The sequence below is a fragment of the Notothenia coriiceps genome, unplaced genomic scaffold (assembly GCF_000735185.1).
Source record: "Notothenia coriiceps isolate Sejong01 unplaced genomic scaffold, NC01 NC01_scaffold00026424, whole genome shotgun sequence".
NCBI classification, from domain to species: Eukaryota; Metazoa; Chordata; class Actinopteri; order Perciformes; family Nototheniidae; genus Notothenia; species Notothenia coriiceps.
Genome location: NW_011359125.1, coordinates 1,021,755 through 1,041,920, shown reverse-complemented (window position 1 = coordinate 1,041,920; position 20,166 = coordinate 1,021,755). Strand labels below are relative to the sequence as shown.

Sequence of the window (20,166 nt, the reverse complement as noted above, 5' to 3'; positions counted from 1 at the left end):
TTTCTTATTGTCGAATAATTTCGTAGTAGACTCCTGGGCCGAGACTTCCAGTAGAGAGTGAGCACGAAAGACACTCAGACGTTGACGTCCAGTACTAGTACCTTTATGTCAAAAATTACCGACGATTGTCTAGTTCCACCCCACTATATTTTTAAAACTCGTCTTCTACGTCTCGGTGTTGAAAATAGAACAATTGCAAAAACAGGGAGACCAACAGAATCATATCCAAAAGTCTATGAAAGTCTTTGTCTTAATTCAGCCCTTCCATTTTGGTGAGTTTGTTGGCGAAAATAAAAAACAACACCTACACTACCGTTACAAGGTACATTGTACGTTTTCTTATACATAAAAAAACTTATAAGTCACTAAACCGGGTCTATTCGTACCATTCATCCTCCAACCAACACACACAGCTGTACAACTCAAGGAAATACGCGCTCCGCACTCTACACCCTAAACCACATCTTTCTCTCACGCTCACTCTTCCACACACCACTCTCGAACAACACAAACTCTCCAGCTACTCACCCATACCCACTACAAACTTATATCCACAAATTTCTCCGTCACCTTAATCACAACTAACCAACGCCACATCTAAAGTCACATCACAAATTTCACGGTTGGAAATACAACACAACCAAAGGAGATAGCAGACTCAAAACCGTACTGAAAACACCAACAAGAACCAAAAACAGAGACACAGGCACCAAAGAAACACCACTCACAACACCACAAACTGAACATTTAACCCACCGACAGACATCGGTCCGGCTTCGAGAGAGATCGCTATCTGTCCTACACCAGCGAGTTTGGTCCTCTGTTTACTCTCTCCTCACGCCTCTTCTAACGCAACACTACCATCTTTGTCTATAGAGCTAAGCCCACGCTCCTCGTAAGTCGGCCCACAACCACCAACGACAACAACCCACCCTACTTACACTCTCCGTTCTCCACACCTAAGGTCCCTCCCAACCCTCACAACAGTAAAAGTCTGAGACTTCCAGCGAGGTCAACCACAAGCACTGCATTCCCTCACCATATCACTACACAGCCGACAGCACAAACTAACACCTAAGATGTAAAGGATTTCTACGTGAACGACGACACCTATCACACCGAGAAACCACTTCGCAAAGACACATACACCCAATACGGACACCATCTCACCACCACCACACAGAAGGTTTTTCCGGATTCACCCACCACAAATGTTATCACACCTTTCGATACGCAACGCTAATACACGAAGAGGACACCCCCCACATACAACGCTAACTCCTCCTCTCACGACTCCTCTAACTCCATCTCCTGCTCAACAAACAAAAAAAAGTTTGTAGGAAGAACCTGAAATAACCCCACTACCCTCTTAATCATTGGCCCCCACCAAAAATCAGTGCCCGCGCACCTCAGAATTCAAGCTCCGTTGTTCGACCGCCCATCCAGCCAAACGACGGACACTCAGACTAGCTTACTACTAGCGCCCCAAACGACAACGCCACGTCCGGACGCACACCCACGCTGAGTCTGCGAGTGTACTCTCGGTGCGTGCACAAAGGAAAACACCGCTTCGTTGTTTCTACCACTCTAGTCACTCCCCCAACCTCACATAACAACGGCAGACATTAACTGCAGGCGCTACAGCCTTAACGCGCCCTAACGCGTCAATAGCCGTATAGCAGCTGCTGTGGCTCCATATAGCGCGCGCCACGCACGTTCACGAATCGGCTATGACAACCATTATCTACCGATTACCCACACAAGGCTAATTCTCCCGCTCTCACCTCTTCCTCCCACGTTCCGTGACAAAAGGGCATAACATGAGTAAAGAAATCATAACATGTAATCTTTTCCTACTCAAGACGCTAATTACATTAACATAATTTTACCACATATCGAAAATCAACCAGTCGATCGCGATTAAAATCACGACAAATAGACATTCTAATTATAAAATATAGCAAAACATACGTGGGAATCAGGAACACAATGGAGTCTCTCCAAAACTCGACCACGTCAGCACTATTAATCTCTCGTGCCACAACATCACATTCGGGCCACGCCCCAGCGGCCGACCGCTCCCAACAGCTCGATCACACGCGCGCCCACTCCTAGGACTGTACTCTTACTTCCACCGTCCCGGCGGGGGCTCCCATGATACTCAGTTGAATGCGAGAGTAACGACATCCCAAGTAGTACGAGCGGGAGGTCCGCAGACTCAGCAAATGCCGCAGCCTCACCCCACGTCACTCTCTGCCACTGAATTTCCCTTTCCACTCCAAACTCTCACTGCGTCTCCTGGCATCTCTCTATTGCGCTGCCTGTACCTCTCGTCTGCTACCAACTCTCACACTCTACAAGTAGTATGTAATAGTAGAAGACCTCCCGAAGTCCGGAAGGGAAAGGGAAGGATCCGCGGTGAGAAGAGTTGTGCCGGTAGGAACGAAAACAGACAAAATTAGAAGACTTGGTTTTGAAACCGATACGGCGATAATCCGTCTATACGAGACGTCCTGACTGACACTGACGATACGCGACGAAACAAACATAGGTAACTGAGGAGTATGAGTGCCTCGAGAAGCGAGTAACACACCCCGAAAACGGATTGATCGAAAGTTAGTACAACCTGGTCTAGTGGTGTTCTTGCAAAATCTATTACCTCTTCGGAAGTCGTACGATCAACAGACCACGTAACGAATGTCAAGAACGTCCGCTACAATAGTACCACACCATATCGCGAAAGTAACAATGACATAAAAGAGACACACGAGTTAACACATCAGACACGAACAACTCTAACAGGAGTCAGGAACAAACAGACAGGAACTTTCACGAAGAAGCAAGACAAAAGACACGAGGACAGAGAGGGAAGAGACAGAATCGTTAGGCCAACGAGAACAAAAGCGGACTTAGTCTTCTCCTCCCGCGGTCCGGCAGTACGCCGTTCCACGATAAGGACGCGGGGCTAGCGCAAGGACACATCATACAGCAAAATCCTTCTCCTTTGATATTGCCTGAAAATGGCTAAATGTACCTTGTGAAGGTTTTGTAAAATGTTAGCGTGTACATATTTTTTTACATGTTCCTTTGTAGGACCTTTAGACCTGTAGAGGAGGTGAGGTCCAACACCTGCCCACACCCTCTGTTAAATTGTCTCACCCACATTGAGGATGCTTCCTACGCCCATGTTTTATTCCATGTGTCAAGTCAGGCAAATTGGGTCAAAATGTTATTGCATCAATGATCTGTTAACATTAAAATCATTAAATATATGCTGTAACTATTTTGCTCTAGGCAACTCAAGGGCTCAGGTAATGTGATTACTATATGAATAATTGTCCAAAATATCATAAAATGCATAGGGTTTTTTGTTAAGTAACATACTGTACTTTCGTCGCCGGCCGGCCGATACATGCCGCGCATTAAGTGGGCATGTCTGTCAATTAATCCCCAGGCCACTTTTTCCCCCCAGTCCGCCCCTGACACTGAGCAGGACCTTTTTTGATGTAAAAAATAAACTGTCAGTACTCAATAACGGGCAGACTATCTAATAGGTGACGCCTTTATTAGCTTCAAACCTAGATTTGCCTTTATATTCTGACACATTTAAACTGACAATATAATTTCTGTATTAGGAAAATAATCAATAAATCAATCAACGAAAATACTTTATTAATTCCAGGGGGGAATTAGGTTTCATGACAGTTGCAACACATTATAATTACAAATTTAAAAAAAATTGGATATATAATGTAATTGTATAACTTTATATACTAAAAGTCCTTGTAGCTTAAGTCTAAGCAGTTTAATTAAGTTTTGCTTAAAAGTTCCTTCATTCACTAATGTGTTCGGTAATTAAAAACGGACTTTCAAAATAAAATGTAACATATACAATAATATTTGTATGAATTTGAAAGAGTAAGGAAATGTTTGCGATGTGAAGAAATGGCTGGGGGGGAAGTGCTCTCACTTTGGGTGGGTTATCTGAATTGTATTTATTATTTTGCCTATCTTACTTCCTTGTACTATTGATATTATATGTATCATAACCTGCATGTTTATCTAAAAATTGTAGTCCTTGTTCTGTTAAGTGCCACATTGTTCAAGCACTTTGAGCTGCATCCTATGCATGAAAAGTGCTATACAAATAAAGCTTGATATTATTATCAGTAAAAAGCAGAAGCAAATGTGATTACATTGACAAGGACAGAAAGGATGAAGAGGAACAGACGAGGATAACAATGGTGACACAGCGGGACATGACAGACAACAGATAGCACTGTCTGCTCTCACCACCTCCTCCTCGTTCAGTAGCAGCATCTGACCGTCACCAACCACGCAGTACTTCGGGTTCCACACACTCTGCTCTTCATAGGAGTGGCCGCGCGACATCCAATACCTCGCTGGACACTGCACCTCTAGAAAAGAGAATCACACAAAGGAATACATCAGGTGTGAAGGTTAGGGTTGCAAAGGGGCGGAAAGTTTCCGGTAAATTTCCGGAAAGTTTCCATGGGAAGTTAAACTGGGGAATTTTGGAAATATTCGATGCAAAATTAAACAAAAAAACATGAAATTTCAACAGATATTTAAAAAAAAAAAAAAAAAGTTAAGTAGAACAGAAAACGGTTTAAATTATTAGGTTTGCCCGAATGCCAACCAGTTTTTCCACTCTCACATTTGTGAGCCTGTTGCAAACCTTTGTGTGGTCTCAATAGCCATGCAGTAAGCAGTGTCCTATGGCATGGATATTCAAGTGCATCTGTTTGTTTTAGTCAAGATTATGCTAAAATATACTTTCCCCAACTATATTTAAGTTCCCTATGAAGAGCCAACCTTCAATTTTGAAAATTCTCAGTTTATTCCCGTAAAATTTCCCGTTCATTCCCGTGGAAAGTTTCCATCTTTGAAAATTCCAAGAATTTTGCAACCCTAGTGAAGGTAGAGATAGAAATAAAGGAATAGCTTACATGTTTGTCCAATTTGCAATACATTGTATCAGGTTTTATAGTAATATCCTATAAAACAATATATGGATGAAGTAGCGAGAAAGGGATGAATAATAGAGTTGTTGTGCTCCTGAGAACTGCTTTTCAACTTATGTAAACGTGTAAACAACTGTTTTACTCAGAGAACACAATAATCATGTTCTTGTTGAGAAACGCCACTGAAATAATGACTGCTGCACTTCTTTCATTTCAACCATTCTGTGGATGTCAGGTGAAGGAAGTATGCATATAAAGGAAGAGAGACAGGCATAAATTGGATCCTCCTGCATCTCCAGTGATGAAGTGACATAAATTTCAGAAAAGCAATCGTATGCTTTTTCACACAGGAAACACGATCCATCAATTCTTACACATGGGTTACTGTTCCAGAGACACTGAGCTACATCAATCAGCACAGAGCGTAATCCAAGAGTTTCATTACAGATCTGCTTTGAGGAGGAATCCTTATTAGCATATCTAGTGTTCTCTCCTCACACTGCAGTGCATAGGGTAAAAAAAAACATTTTCTGATGGATAAACTCAAACATGTAACATCCACTGCTGAAGCTATTATACAAATGTATGTTATTTAAAATCGTCAGGGACATAATGCCCTTTTTGTGTCATTATAATATGCTAAGCATGTTATGGAATACCCCGTGTTGAGGTTTATGTTTCAATTATTATATTTTATTGTGATTCATGATAATAATACTAACCTGGACAGTAGGTGGGGTTTTGCCCTTTAATTTGGGACAGGTGAATAAGTACTTTTTAAGTTTCAACTGCATTATACAAAAATATTGTTTAAGTTTTTATTTAATATGTTTTGAGCTTCCTTTGGACGACTATTTAGATCATTTTGACTGATATTGCAATTGAGATATGATTTCACAATAATAGGGAATTATCCCTTTAGAAACATTATTTACAATATAATTGAAAAATGTATTAAAATTATATAAAAATGAATACCAATAGTAGATTGTGGCTTCTCTGTAGCTCCACAATACCTCATATATTTTTCACATATTTGGCCTTTACAAAATATTGCATTAACTATGATTAGGATTTCTGATCAAATTTCAATTGATTGTGCAGTCTTACTTTTAATGTGGAAATGCACTTGTATTTTCTAACCGCTCCTTACATCCACTTTACCATTTCGAGGTCTATCAGCTGTCGGTTGGTGTGCAGTTCAGCTGGAGACTAATTAGTGGTGTATGTGCCTCAGACCGAGCTGTACATTGATGCTCGTGCTGCTAAGAGGGGAAGTCCATACAGAGCAGCTTCCCTGCATGATGCCTCGATGTGTTTCATCATATGATGCACAAAACATGAAATATATATGGGGCCATACTTGATGGAAAGCAGCGGAGAAATCACTGAAAGTGTGGGTGTACTTGAGATAATTCACAGAGGCATAATCCTGTCTAATTCATACTCCAAAGTTTCGGTGCTTCTTGGAGCAAACTTTAAAACTGGAGATTTCATTTTTGTTCCTGGACATGTAACATCTGTAAAAAATGTTTTTTAGAGACTCTTCATTTGTGCAGTTTCTAGTTTAGTTTCCGTGTGTTTTTTTCTCGGTAGGTTTCACGACCCTGTCACTAGTCTCTTTTTGATCATTTCCCCTTGGTGACTTATCCCAGGTAGCCTCATTGCGGAGTCATTAGACTGTGTCAAACACATTAATGCACAAGCACACGCACAGATAAAGCCATTACATACTGCATCCCTCTGATCAGCTTACAGTCACGCTGTGGACAGGAGCAGGTCAAACACACACAGTTTTCCATTTAGCAGAGCTTCTTTAGAGACAGGTTTTTCATCCTGGTGTTAATTAAATTATGCATTCCAGAGAATCCGTTCTACAAGATTAATACATATGAGTGGGACAGATAAGAGGTGGGAAAGCAAGAAATATGGAAATGAAGGAATGTTTTGACAGCTTCTTTCTCAATATGTAACTTCATTTCTTTAAATAACGCAAGGGGTGAGATGAATCTGCTTCACAGATGAGCCCTGAGTCTTGTACTCTCATAATGTAAATCTCTTAACCAACAAAGCTGTTGCAGCATCAACAACAAAAGGAAGAAAGGACAAATATAATAAAAACTGGCAAGACCAAGGCCATAAAGAAAACAGCAGTGGTAGCAGTGTACTCCATTTCTCTGATGGAACCCATTGCCTCTGCTTGACAGACAGAGCCAAGGACAACTCGCTGATGTGATATAAATTGTATGGATTTTTCTTCATGTCCTTGGTGATTTATCGATAAGGTTTATGAAAGGTATTCTGCAGTCTATCAATATTTTGCAGGCACTGCTTAGTGGGCAAGGTGAATATATACACACAAACTGTATTTCCACCATAGAAACATTCTGCAGACATTTTACTGGCTTGGGCTCTATCAGGCAAGACAACTAACTCTATGATCACAGCTTATTTCATCATAAATAATAAGCAGAATCAGAAAAGGGCAGTAGGTCAAATAGGTCAACACATACAGTAAAGACAGTCAACGAAGATCAATTGTAAAAAGGACCAAAAAAACTAAGAAAACTTTAAGAAAACTATAATAACATTAAAATATAGCAATATTTACATAGAATATAGATGAAATTAAGATACACCAGTAAAAATAAAACAGAATACAATCAAATATGTGGAGTAAGAAAAAACGGAATATTGCAAATCTAAAATACATTCATTTTCTAGAAGCCTGTACGTAGCTTTAGCATAGAGAGCATGGACTCTATCAAATGATACACATATAAAACAACCTCCCACTCCTTATAGTAACAGTTGAAAAAACATCACCAAAAAGGACAACATGGCAACCTTATGCCAATAAAAACTGTAGGCCTCCTACAGGAACAATTTGACATTTCTCACTGCCCTAGCGCACACAACGCTACTTTGCAAATGTTTACTTGTGAAAGTTCTGTACTCACTTGACTAATCTGTGAATCTTGGTACTTCTTTGCTCAAACTATAATATCGCTGCCCCACTTTTCTGCTAAAAGTTGACAAACATTGAGTTCAATGCAGTCATACCAAGCGGCAAACTCTGTGGAAGAGCCGGTGTTATGCCGTAGATTGTATCCCTGCCGTAGATTGTATCCCTGTTCGCGGGGACGCGCAAACGTGACGTCATCGCCTGTATTGAGCGTTCGTCTAGTTTAATAAGCTTTTTTCTCTCTTTTGAAGGATATATTTCCCATCAGATTAAACAGCAAACGGCTGTGCATACAATTGCGAGGAGGCTCGTTTTAAGGACACTTTTCAGATAATCACAATCTTCGTATTGGAACAAACTTCCGTTTTTGAGTGTAGTCCCACTCTGCTATGTTCCTCCTTCCTACAGAACGGACAATGACAGGATAATATGTCATTTGTCAGTATAGTCCTATTTCTGTTTAAGTGTCTGATAACCACGAATAGTAAGCAATGATATGACAGTAATGATATAACATGTGCCAGACACTGTGTTATTTTCAAGCAAGCCTAAAAGATAATGTCACTCACTTTAATTGCTCCTTTGAATGTAATTTTCCTCTGTGGTTTCCTACTCAACACATGTTTGTTTTGTAATGCCACTCATATTTTATTTTTCATTGTATTTTAAGGTGACATTGAATGCTTTGAAAGGTGCCCTAAAATAAAGTGTATTATTGATCTTATATCTGTGCCTATATCACACTATTAATGCTCCTTATTTTAGATTAGGTTTTTCCTGGTGTCAATAGGGAAGATCTGCACTGTTCTCTACATAACATGTTCAGCAGAGCGGGTATTTCTCCTGCCAGATATGGCACCCCCCCTACAACTTTGTCCAGGAGAGTCACAACGTCACCAAAATCACACTGGTGTTGGCTGTTCCCCTCTAGATTGTGCTCACCAAAGCACTTTACTCTGGGCCCAGCAGGTGAAAAACTAAAGAGGGGGTTCCAAATCCGGCAGAGCAGGTGTTGTAGCTGCCGGATTTGGCACCCCCCCTACAACTTTGTCCAGGAGAGTCACAACGTCACCAAAATCACACTGGTGTTGGCTGTTCCCCTCTAGATTGTGCTCACCAAAGAACTTTACTCTGGGCCCAGCAGGTGAAAAACTAAAGAGGGGGTTCCAAATCCGGCAGAGCAGGTGTTGGTGCTGCCGGATATGGAAGACACTAGTGTGATTTTGGAGAGTCTATAGGCGCTTTCACACCGCAGTACTTTTCCCACAAAGTTTCATGAGAACTTAGTTCATCAGAACTCTTTAGTTCTGATGAACTAAGTACCAGAGTTGTGGACTTGAGTCACATGACTTGGACTCGAGTCAGACTCGAGTCATGAATTTGATGACTTTAGACTCGACTTGACAAAATCTAAAAAGACTTGCAACTCGACTTGGACTTTAACATNCGGTCTCAGTGGAATATCCTGTGACAGAGCCTCTGTGGCTGCCTCTGCTCACAAAGAAAGCCCGAGGGATACATTTTTCCCACTATTCACTTTCTCTCTCTCGGTTATCTTTTTTGCTTCGTCATATTGCTAACACAAAGCTGGAGTCTGTTGAATAACAACATGTTCTCCTCTCCTAATAATAGAGAATATCTGCAAGGGAAAATATCCACATGACTTTATCCTAATCTCTACTGGTTTGAACACTAACGTTATCGCATCTGACTGACAGCTTCTCTTCACTATGTCTTTGGGGACTTCCCATGAGCTTTCTGTAACAGTAGTAGGAGTGTATGGGGAATATGCTGTCTGTGGGTAAAATGCTTCAATAAACCATAGACAGGAGTATTTGGATCTGATCCCCCTTTTTTATCCTAGCTCCATTTTCCTGTTAGCATTTTACTTTGCTATATGTGCTCATACCTCTTCTTGACAGTTTTCCTCATCATTTGTTCTTTGTCAATGTCATTCACCCTTTACGCAAAATGATCCTCTATCGGGAGCTGTTCAGTCAATTCTCTCCTAATTGCATCGCTTAAGAACATCTCAAAGAGGACATTTATCCCAGTCGTGTTATTTCAACATGTGCAATTTCTTTTTTTTGGACTAACTATCCATAGCCGATCTTTGATTTTACAGCAATCATTTCCAGGCTTTATTTTCAAGTGCTTTCTTTTTCTTTTTTTTAACAAGCGAAATGTAATACCTTTGGTCTAAACGAATGCGTGAAATGTCAGATATGTCAGGAAAGAGACAAATGGAACCTCATTATATTTTATTGGTATACAACAATATACTGAAAGATCAAATTAAAACGACTTTCAAAGCGGTTTGACCCTAACTATCTTCGAGAAGTGGAGGCACGTCTAACCAGCAACATGTGATTGACACCAGATCTGAACCGTCACTGAGTGTCTAATCACATGCCCTGTACAGAAACAATGTCACAATGTTTGACATGTGCTTCTATCAAGTTTAGACGCACAAGTGGAGAGGCAGAAATAAAACAGATTATTTTGAATTCGCTCCCTTTCATTTCTGAATTTAGAAAAAGGGAGCATATGGTTTTAGTTCAGGACTAAACGTACGTTATCTACACCTGCAAACTGCTGCCAAAATCTCACACTGTCCATAGTTCTGAATAAATGAGGTGCTGGTGTCCACGCAAGACTATTGTGCTGAGCCTGGATCCAACAATGCCTCAAAACAAAATAAAATGTTTTGAATATCATGCATACAAATTAATCTAGTCTGGGAGAATTTGTGTACCTTAGAAATGTGCAGTGTAATAACAGCTATTTTCCAATAAGGGCCAACATACCTCTATGTCACAATACATTGATTCCCTAGAATGCAGAAATAATTAATATTTGTGTTAGAAAGGAACAGCTGTGTACCAATGATGTGGTAAAGTTTCTCTGAAGCCAGAAAGCCAGTCGTTATCTAATCCTCTTTTTGACTGAGCTACTGGCAACTTTGCCTGAATGACAATGCTGCATTTCAAGACAACAGCAGAGAGAGCCAATCAGTCGCTCTGTTTTGTATTCATGCCACATCTTCCCACAATTGTCTCTCTTGCTGTCGGCATCTTCTGTCAAATATATTTCAGTTCTCATCACACTCTCATTTAACAATTCCGCGGTAGATTGTTGGAATCTTTTACATTTTAGAGCAAACACTTGTGATGTCTGTTTTGGTGCTTTTGAAACGGATGTTATTCTTATGCCAATCAACGTGATATTTCTTCCTATACATGAATAGAAACATTTTGGCATTAAATGATACGTTTTAGATTTAGACTAAATTAAACTTCAGATAATATAATGTATTTGTATATGGATATCATAGTATTTGAAGCTCTTTAACAATACTGGCAGCCCAATCAGGGATACAATATACAGAGAAGATGCACCCTTCCCTTCATTATTGTTGACATATATATATTTGTTGTACACACTAGATGGAGCTATCCTACGACAGACAGTGTACAACAACAGTCACTTATTTAACTCATTCAACCAAAGCAAAGCTTCAAGGTTCTGCAAGTTTATTTTCATACTGTGTTTCACACACACACACACACACACACACACACACACACACACACACACACACACACACACACACACACACACACACACACACACACACACACGTTCTCAATTGTGCGGTGCTTCAGAGTGATATTACATAACTTAGGGAAAGCAAAAATAAACTTTTTCTACCAATTCGTCAAAAAGGTTTCCTCATAAGATGTGTGCTGGCGGCCTGAATATTGTTTGGATTGCATCACATACGCATCAGGTAGAACAAGTAAAGTAATTAAGGGAGATAATCCTCACATTTAGTTTTTTAATGGAAACCTTGAAATTTGCAGTCGACCTCGAGGGCTGTGTGCAGTGAGCTGTGCAATGAGAGTAATTACCAAATCCTTTTACCAAAGGACCTGGGACCCGCGTTAAAGAGTAACTTTTATTGTTCCACACAACATTGTTTGGATTGTGCTATTGATTTAATTTGCCTATTCAGGTTTTATCAGATGTCGGGACAAAGAATACAATGCAGCTCATGCATTTTACATCAGCTATTATCTTTTTCTCTCATTTATAGGGTCGCATTTTTCTCCACGCTCTGTTTATCCTTTAAATAAATTCAGATGAAACTATAGATAGCATTTTGTGTTGTGATCTGCATTACTTATTACTTTCAGATAAATAAATAGGCCTAGTTGCAGCTCTGTGTTGAAAGTCACCTTTCTGAGAGCTAACGGGACAGTTTTGTTTATGATATGATAAATTGCTGGTCCCTGCTGAGCCGAGGGAAAATGTTATACTTGCATGGTAACACCTGCAATGCATAAACCGTCCAGATTCAGGTTTTTTCTTTAATAACTCAGCTGGTTTTACTCAGATTTTATGTATTGTATATTATATATTAATACTGTATTATGTCATTGGGAGCAGCACTATGCTATCAAGTATTAGTCACACAAAAAAACAAGTCTTTACTGGCAGAGAAGCCATCAACCATGGCAGCTACTGGGCCACAACATGAGTGAAGAGGAAAATCATGTCAGTTCTGAAAAGCTGGATTTTTATTGTCCAAAAGACTTCCTGTGGCATGAAATGGGGGAAAATTAAAAATGATAACAAGGGTTGAGGCACAGGTCAGCCAATAGCAGCTGTGGTAACAGAACAGAGAGATGGGGGCTCGCGGCACTTTAGAAACATGAGAGGAATACTTTGGATGTGTAGGATTGAGTTTAGGGATGTGGTTTTGAAGGGAGACGTCAGCAGGGAGGTGTCGAGAGGGAGCCACTCACATTTAAAAAAACGTTAAACGTGCTTGCCTGTGTGTATGGGCCCAAGAAGACATTTGCATATATTATATTTATTGGACAACATAGTTAACGTTTTCTCTACACTTCAATTTGATCTACCTGTCATTCTTTCTGGTTAAAGTTCTACCTTACGAAGCAACAATTGTACGACCATCTTTTGAATTTCAAGCTTTTACCATAGCTTTTCTAGACATATTTCCTAGACATACAATGCTAATGTTATTGAATAATAGTGCTTAAAATAAGGGGCACAAGTATCTCAGCCAGACAACGAAAATGATAATGTTTATCAATGTTCTAAAAGAGTGTCGGGTAAAGAAATAAGTGCCCTATTGTCCATTGAGTAGAGGACTCTCATCAGGTTGTTTCATGTTGCTGCACAGCTCTAATAGAAATGCAGTTGAAGTGTTTAAAATGAAATGTCAGATCGGTTTATGAACATCTCCTTTACGGTAGAAGTAGAGCTCATAATATATTACAGCGTTGTCATTTGGAAAATTGTAAAAGCCTGCTCACAGTCTCCAGTTTAGTTTCTCTTCTGAAAATGACCTATAAAATGTTGCTTCCTTGAACAGATTGTGAATAACAAACCGTCCCTACATCCCCGTAGCCCAGTGGCTCATTTTCAATGGAAAGGAATTGTGATTAACATACTGTAGGAGCCATATTGCATCCTTAAGGATTCCTGAGTTTATGTCTCTTCAAATTGGCCAAGGCAGGAACAGATGGCCCCACGGGTGCCTGTGACAACTTTGAAAACTAAATGTGTGTGAGTCAGTTTATGCATGAACGTTGGTGTTTATGTGAATGTGTGTTATATGTATTTATTTTCCAACATTTGCTTCTGCGGGCTATTGCTCTCAATAAGAACGTGCTCTTAGTCAGCCAGTGTGGTTATATAAAAATAAGAGAAAACTGTGTGTTTGCATGTTTTAAGTTTATTTGATGTATCTGTATGTCTACATGCCTTGCCTCTGTTAAAGCATGCCTGCTGAGCTTACCATGAGTCTTGGGAGGATGTGAACACTTCCTGTGAACGGATTTGTTTTACATCTTCAGGAAACGGGGACATATAGTCTCTATCTATATCACTTCCTCTAGATCAGTGGTTCTCAAACTTTTTCTGTCAAGCCCCCCCCTTTGGAGAAAAAAATAAGTCGGGCCCCCCCCAACACAAATAGTCACGTATTGGGCCAAGTTAACATTTATTAAAATACATCAATATGAACGTAAGCATTCCTTTCAAAAAATCACTTTCCTAGAGCAGTGATAATAAAACAATGCTCCATAAGTCTGTGTGGTCAAAAAAATAAATACATAATACAATTGTGCAATCCCTTTGTTAGAACAATAAGTTATAATACTTTGCCACTTTGAAAGCTGTGCAAAAAAATGAAAAGAAAGAAAATGCTGATATTTTGCAAAAAAGTGTGTCTTATCACAGGTGGCTGCAATGAGCCTGGTTTGCACTGCACATTTCTTCAAAACGGGGTTGCAGGCTCACTGGCGGCGCCAGAGATTTCTTTTGGGGGTGCTGTGGGGTAGCTTGACGGTTCGTAGAGGGTGCTCAAACATGTAGGGTTTCCCATTAAGGTGCCGGGNACACATATTTATGTATAAAAGACATCAAAAGGTGCATTTTGCATGAAAAGTCCCCTTTGTTTTGAATGACTGTTACATCACTACGGAGCACAAGAGTAATTGATGTAACAGTCATTCAAAACAAAGGGGACTTTTCATGCAAAATGCACCTTTTGATGTCTTTTATACATAAATATGTGTCCCCGGTGTATCAGGGAACTCATGCAGCGTCAGAAAATAAAACCCTCTCTCTTTCCCTCCGTACCCAAATCTCTAAAAACGGGGGAACAACGGAGCTGATCCAGATTCACGACGTCCGATATGACGTAATATCAGAAATGTGGACCCACGGCCCTATCAGAAAGTTGCCATCAGAAACAATGCCATACTGTTTTGGACGTAATATGGTCGGTGTTTACATTAGCATCGCTAACCTGTGCTGGAGAGCATGTGTGTGAAGAAGCAGGAAATAAAAAGGAACTCACCTTGTGGTATAACCAGCAAGAGAGAAAGCCTTTGAACTCCATACTGTTTCAGAAATAATCCTTGATAATCCATGATATGGCGTTTCATCACTACAGTATGTAGTTTAGACAGTAGCTGCCGGGTCCCGCATGAGCTCAGACCCCTCCTCTTTTATTTGTCAAAGCTTTATTCCACAAATCAGCACTTTAGAAACAGGAAGTGAAATAGAGGGCTATAAAACTTCATAGACATGTTTTTTATATATTTTTATATATCTGAGACCTATGCTATTGCCTAAAAATAGCATGATAGGTGCACGTTAACAGTTTGTGATAAAAAATATATCATTTTATATGTATATATATAAATATATGTATATAGGTGAGATACTCACTTACTGCCAGATATATTTCTTTGTTTTAAGACAAGAAGAGCCTGGCAGCCGATCCAGGTTTAAAGGAGTTATTGAGACGGATGATTTTGCTGTTTATCCCCCTCAGTTTTACCCCCCACAAACCTCACCATGCTGTTCTCTTCCAGGTCAGGCTGTGAAAAGAGCCGTCCCATTGGGAACGTCTTCCCTATGGGACGGCTCCACGGGGACATCAATGTCCCCCTGCCAGCCCCACTCCCACACAGGCCTGACTGATGTGTCCCGCCATTGTTTTCCATGAGGATCATTGAGTGGCATGTTGTTTTAAGGGCTAAGCTCTAACCGAATGGCTTCATTGTGCGAGCCTTTCTGCCCTCGGCTGCTAACAGCCCAGGGGCAGTGCTAAACAAGATGGACTCATTTACTGGCTCTATGGTGAGCTCAGTGGTGTTGGGCTAAAACAAGTCTTTGAATGGTTTGTTACTCAATTACAGAACATCTTAGGTTCAAAATTCCCCTCTTTAGTCTCATGATAGAGCCCAAGGCCCATATTTTTAAATTATAGCTTTTCCCTCCATTGAAGTGATAATATTCACAAAAGGATTTTATTGTTTATTTTATTTTAGTGAAAGCTTGTACTAATGTACTACACTTTCCCCTAATCTTGTAATAATAGTGTTGCCTGTATTTGAGATCGCTTGACCTTACACAACCCAAACAAACAAGCCTTTGTTCTCAAGTAAGGTACATGAAACCCAAGCAGCGTTTACTTATATCTTATAACTAAGTATAACTAAATACTCAATTGAAGTCCTGACCCTCAATGTTATTATTTTATTTTATTACAATTTAAAAAATGACATTGCAGTGAAAGTAAGCTTTAATTTGACAATGTTGACATCCACATGACGTAATTAATGTATAACTTGCAATATTTTTGATACGTACTAACCCTAAAATGTATATTAAAAAAAAGCTTGATTAGGTAATTAAGGGTCTCTTTACATTTTTGTGATTCTTTACAGGACAATGCTTTTGTGAAGTCCTCAACCCCTTAAAATAAGCCATCTCCCCTTGTGATGTTCTGCCAGGCATGTAGTGCAGATCATTTCACCAAATATATTTTCCGCCCTTCTGCATTGTCCTAAAATTGGGGTACTATTTATAAATCTGGCCAGACTTAAACACAAAGACTGACACCCTCAAAGCCACCTTAAGCTAAATGTTATCACTTATAATGTAAATTTGTATATATTTAGACGTCCGTAGGGAATGTTCATATTTACAAACTCATATTTGTCAACACTAAATTAGAAAACGTTTAAAATGGTGTAATGTCACAGAACTATGTAAATTCAAATACACTTTGCTCCAACACAAAGGATGTAGTAAGGATAAATAAAACACACAAAAGGCCACATATTGGCGACAAACTGAGACTCATCATTTTCTTTCTCGCACACTAAAATGCACACGCAGTCTCATATAAAAGGACACATATCATAAATTCTCACTCACACACGTACACTTTACATGAACTGTGTCTGATCAGCAATTCTTCTAGAGGTGAGTATTGACAGGTTTTGTTATTCATAGCATATTCAAGCTATTATATTTTCTCCTCTGCTGCCATAATGTTGCCAGTGTTGCGGAACACATTGGTAGCTATCATTCGCCAGTTCTTTTTAAAAAACGTCTTGAGGCGTGACATTATTACCCATGAGCCATAAGGAGCCTATTCAATGACCAAACAGGGCTGGTTGTTCCTTTTATGGCTGCCACGCTCTCTGTGAGCGCCAGGGTTCAAAAGGGCATGGCCTCTTTGCCCTCGAAGCACACAGACACCATCTTTTTATACCTCCCTTTAATCGAAACACCGTGTACTACATCACAGTTATGCTTTGGGCAAATTAAGGTCACTATATTGATTTCATATTTGTCATTATACGCCTGGCACTCGTATGCTCACAAATCGTCCTGTTTGCATCGTCCCTGTAGACAAGTATCCCCCGTCCGGTAGTATATCACCCTTCATAGAGCCATATTTGTGCAGCGAGTGCAGTGTATCTTCCTTTGTTTTGGTGTAGCAGTGCTTTTTTTTTTGGGCGGGAGTTACTTTCAGGAGCTTCTTCCTTCCCAGGAGTCACTTAGTGCCATAAAGGAATCCAGTCGGGCAAGTGCTTTAAACATAGATTTGTTGTCTAGCATTTGTCAAGGGTCAACAGCAAACAAGCTCTTCAGTGGCCGTTAAATTCTTCTCCTGAACTTGTTCTTTTTCTTGCAGCAATTTGTGAGTAAGAATAATCTCTTAGCGCTTTCCGCCACTCAGCGCAGCTCAAACACAGGTGATTCATAACAGGGCTCAAAGGTCATGTCAAGTGGCATTTTAGTATTTCACTTTAACTTTGATTAAAGATTTTTGGAAAAGACGGGAAAACGACTTGATATCAGTATGGTCCTCCCTCTTCTACCTCTGCGCCAAGGGTTCTATATTTCCTGTGGAAATCAATAAGAGGGAGAACTGAAGAAACTATTGCTGCTCTCGCTCCGGGTGCAGTGCTCATTCATTCATCCTCAGCCTCTCTAATGGATTATGGGAGCTCGCAGGAGCATACAAAAACAGACAGAGCTCTTTTTACCCTCCTTTTTACCCTCCCCTCGATAACCGATAACACAAAAAGATGAATGTTTTGCTAAATATTTGAATACTGTTAAAACTATATTTAAAAAAAACATGATTTTAAAGAAGAGAGAGACATCCGATGGAATCCGCCCTAATTTGCCTGGCGCTCACCAACTTGTTTCATGAACGCGGCTACAGTTGACACAGTTGCAATAGATACAATCAAATCAGGGAGAGTCAAATGTTTCTTACAAGTTTTCCAAATCTCCTGTTTCATGGTGTTTTTCAAATACTGTGGGAAGCCCCTGGCAGAAGATCTGGCACAGAGATGGAAGAGACAGTATATTGTGGATATAATCACTTAATTGTGTCTGTGCAGAACTGAATGAACTTGTTGTTTGATAAGATTTGCTTCTGAGCTGCAAAAGAAATGGACCAACCCCCCCTCCATTTGTTTCCCCTGAGTTTCTTGGCAAAGTTCTACTATTCAAAGAATGTGTTTAATGATTTGAAGCCCTTTTGTCTTTGTCAAAAGATAAAACACAATGTGCTATCCACTACTGAAGCATCTCCTCCGGACCCCACTGCGGAGACTGCCCTGTTAACAGTGTGATATATTTCACTGGTTAGAGGACTCGTGTAATGGCAGCAATAAGGAGGCACTTAAAGGTCCTTAAGAGCAGCTGCCTGTCAGAATAGACAGACAAACATAGAGAGAACACAGAGCACAGTCAAATTTACACTTCTTCTCATTTGGTAGCATACCGCACATTGTGTAAAGCACTCATTTGTGTGAGGACAACACATGCTCACAAATGCTTGAATACATGCATACAAATAATTGCAGTACTGAATTATTCTGTATGCATTGAGCATATGAGGCACATGCAAGTTCTCACATTTGTCATGTCACATTGCATTCAATACAAAGGTCCAAACCCTGAGGCCTTCATAGGACTAAGTAGACTCCGTGGCCCTCTCAGGAGTAATAGAGCGATAGAAAAGAAGGGGGGTATTACCCAGATAGTCTCTATTTCTTTCACTATCGCTTTTTTCTCTCGCTGCTGCCTCTTTAGCTGACCGCCAAAAAAGAATGCCCACCCCACACCATATTTAGTAGAGGGGGGTGTTACAGGACAATTTGTTAGCCCGCTGTTTATTAACTGTAATATGAATGTAACTGTACGCAGACTCATGGGAGTTGGGCGCCAGCCACAATTACTGCCGACCCCAGTGTAATGGGAAACAAATTTGTAGGAATATTGCCGACCATTCATCTTTATTTACACGTGGTAATGAGGTAGTGTGTTAAAGCACTGTGAGGATGGAGCCTCGGCCTTCAGGCAAGCACATACAGTATAGACAGGAGAAAGGAATGTGAGACAGGTAGTCGGACAAACAGACTGACTGGCAGTAAGTAGTTAGCCAGGGAGACATAGAAATAGAGGGATGTATAAATGTTAGGGATTTAACGATACCAAAAACTCATGGTACGATAATATCGCGATAAAAAGTCCACGGTACGATATTTATCGCGATATTGAAAAATATTTTTCTTTTACTTTAATTTTTTTTTCTTTATTAATGAATAGATCTGATTTGTACAGCATTTTAGTAGGATAGTAGTATTTTAAAGGGTCAACAATATAATAATCAGACCCTGCAATAGAATAAATCAAGTTTCACTAGTTTTTCAAGTAACTCAACTCTAACTCACTAACTCAGCACCATCAAGGTTATCTTTTAGGAATATGAGCGTGTCCACATTTCCAGGTAGAAGCTTGGTTGTTTGGGCGTTTACAATATCTCCTGCTGTGGAAAAAACTCTCTTGCTTGGTACTGATGTTGCTGGGACAGAGAGATATGCTTTGGCCATGGGTGACAGCAGTTGGTCAAACTGTGCATTGTCTCTCCACCACTTCAAAAACAATACAGTTGTTGCCAAGAAGGTGAGGCTTATTGACAGGGCGAGATATAAATATACAGTTGGTACTTGTCAATGTCTCTAGGTATGTACATGTAGCCCTGGAAATACCATGTCCTTTTGTGTTATCTGTTGTTTTATGTTCATGTTGTAACCTACTTGCTGCCATGTTGGACAGGTCTCCCTTGAAAAAGAGATTGATGATCTCAATGGGACCATCTGGTTAAATAAAGGTTTAAAAAAATATATATATATATTTTAAAACAATTGTTTAAATCGCGGTAGATTTTGTCAGTCTCACGACGGCATTGAGACATTTACTTACCACGATATATCGTTAAATCCCTAGCAAATACAGTTTTTAAGTGAAATGTATGTTTCTAAAGATAAATGCATATGTTGTAAGTTTTATTCAACTATTCAG

The 20,166-nt window shown here is 39.9% G+C and overlaps 1 protein-coding gene across 1 annotated transcript in view; it reads right to left on the bottom strand.

The window, feature by feature from the left end:
- Window positions 1-20,166, bottom strand: part of LOC104957116 (ryanodine receptor 2-like) — an 88,987-nt gene that overhangs the window by 31,341 nt on the left and 37,480 nt on the right. Inside the window, exon 29 of the mRNA XM_010784730.1 lies at window positions 4,294-4,418. Coding sequence (XP_010783032.1) covers window positions 4,294-4,418 — 125 coding nt within the window. The remainder of the gene's footprint in view (window positions 1-4,293; window positions 4,419-20,166) is intronic.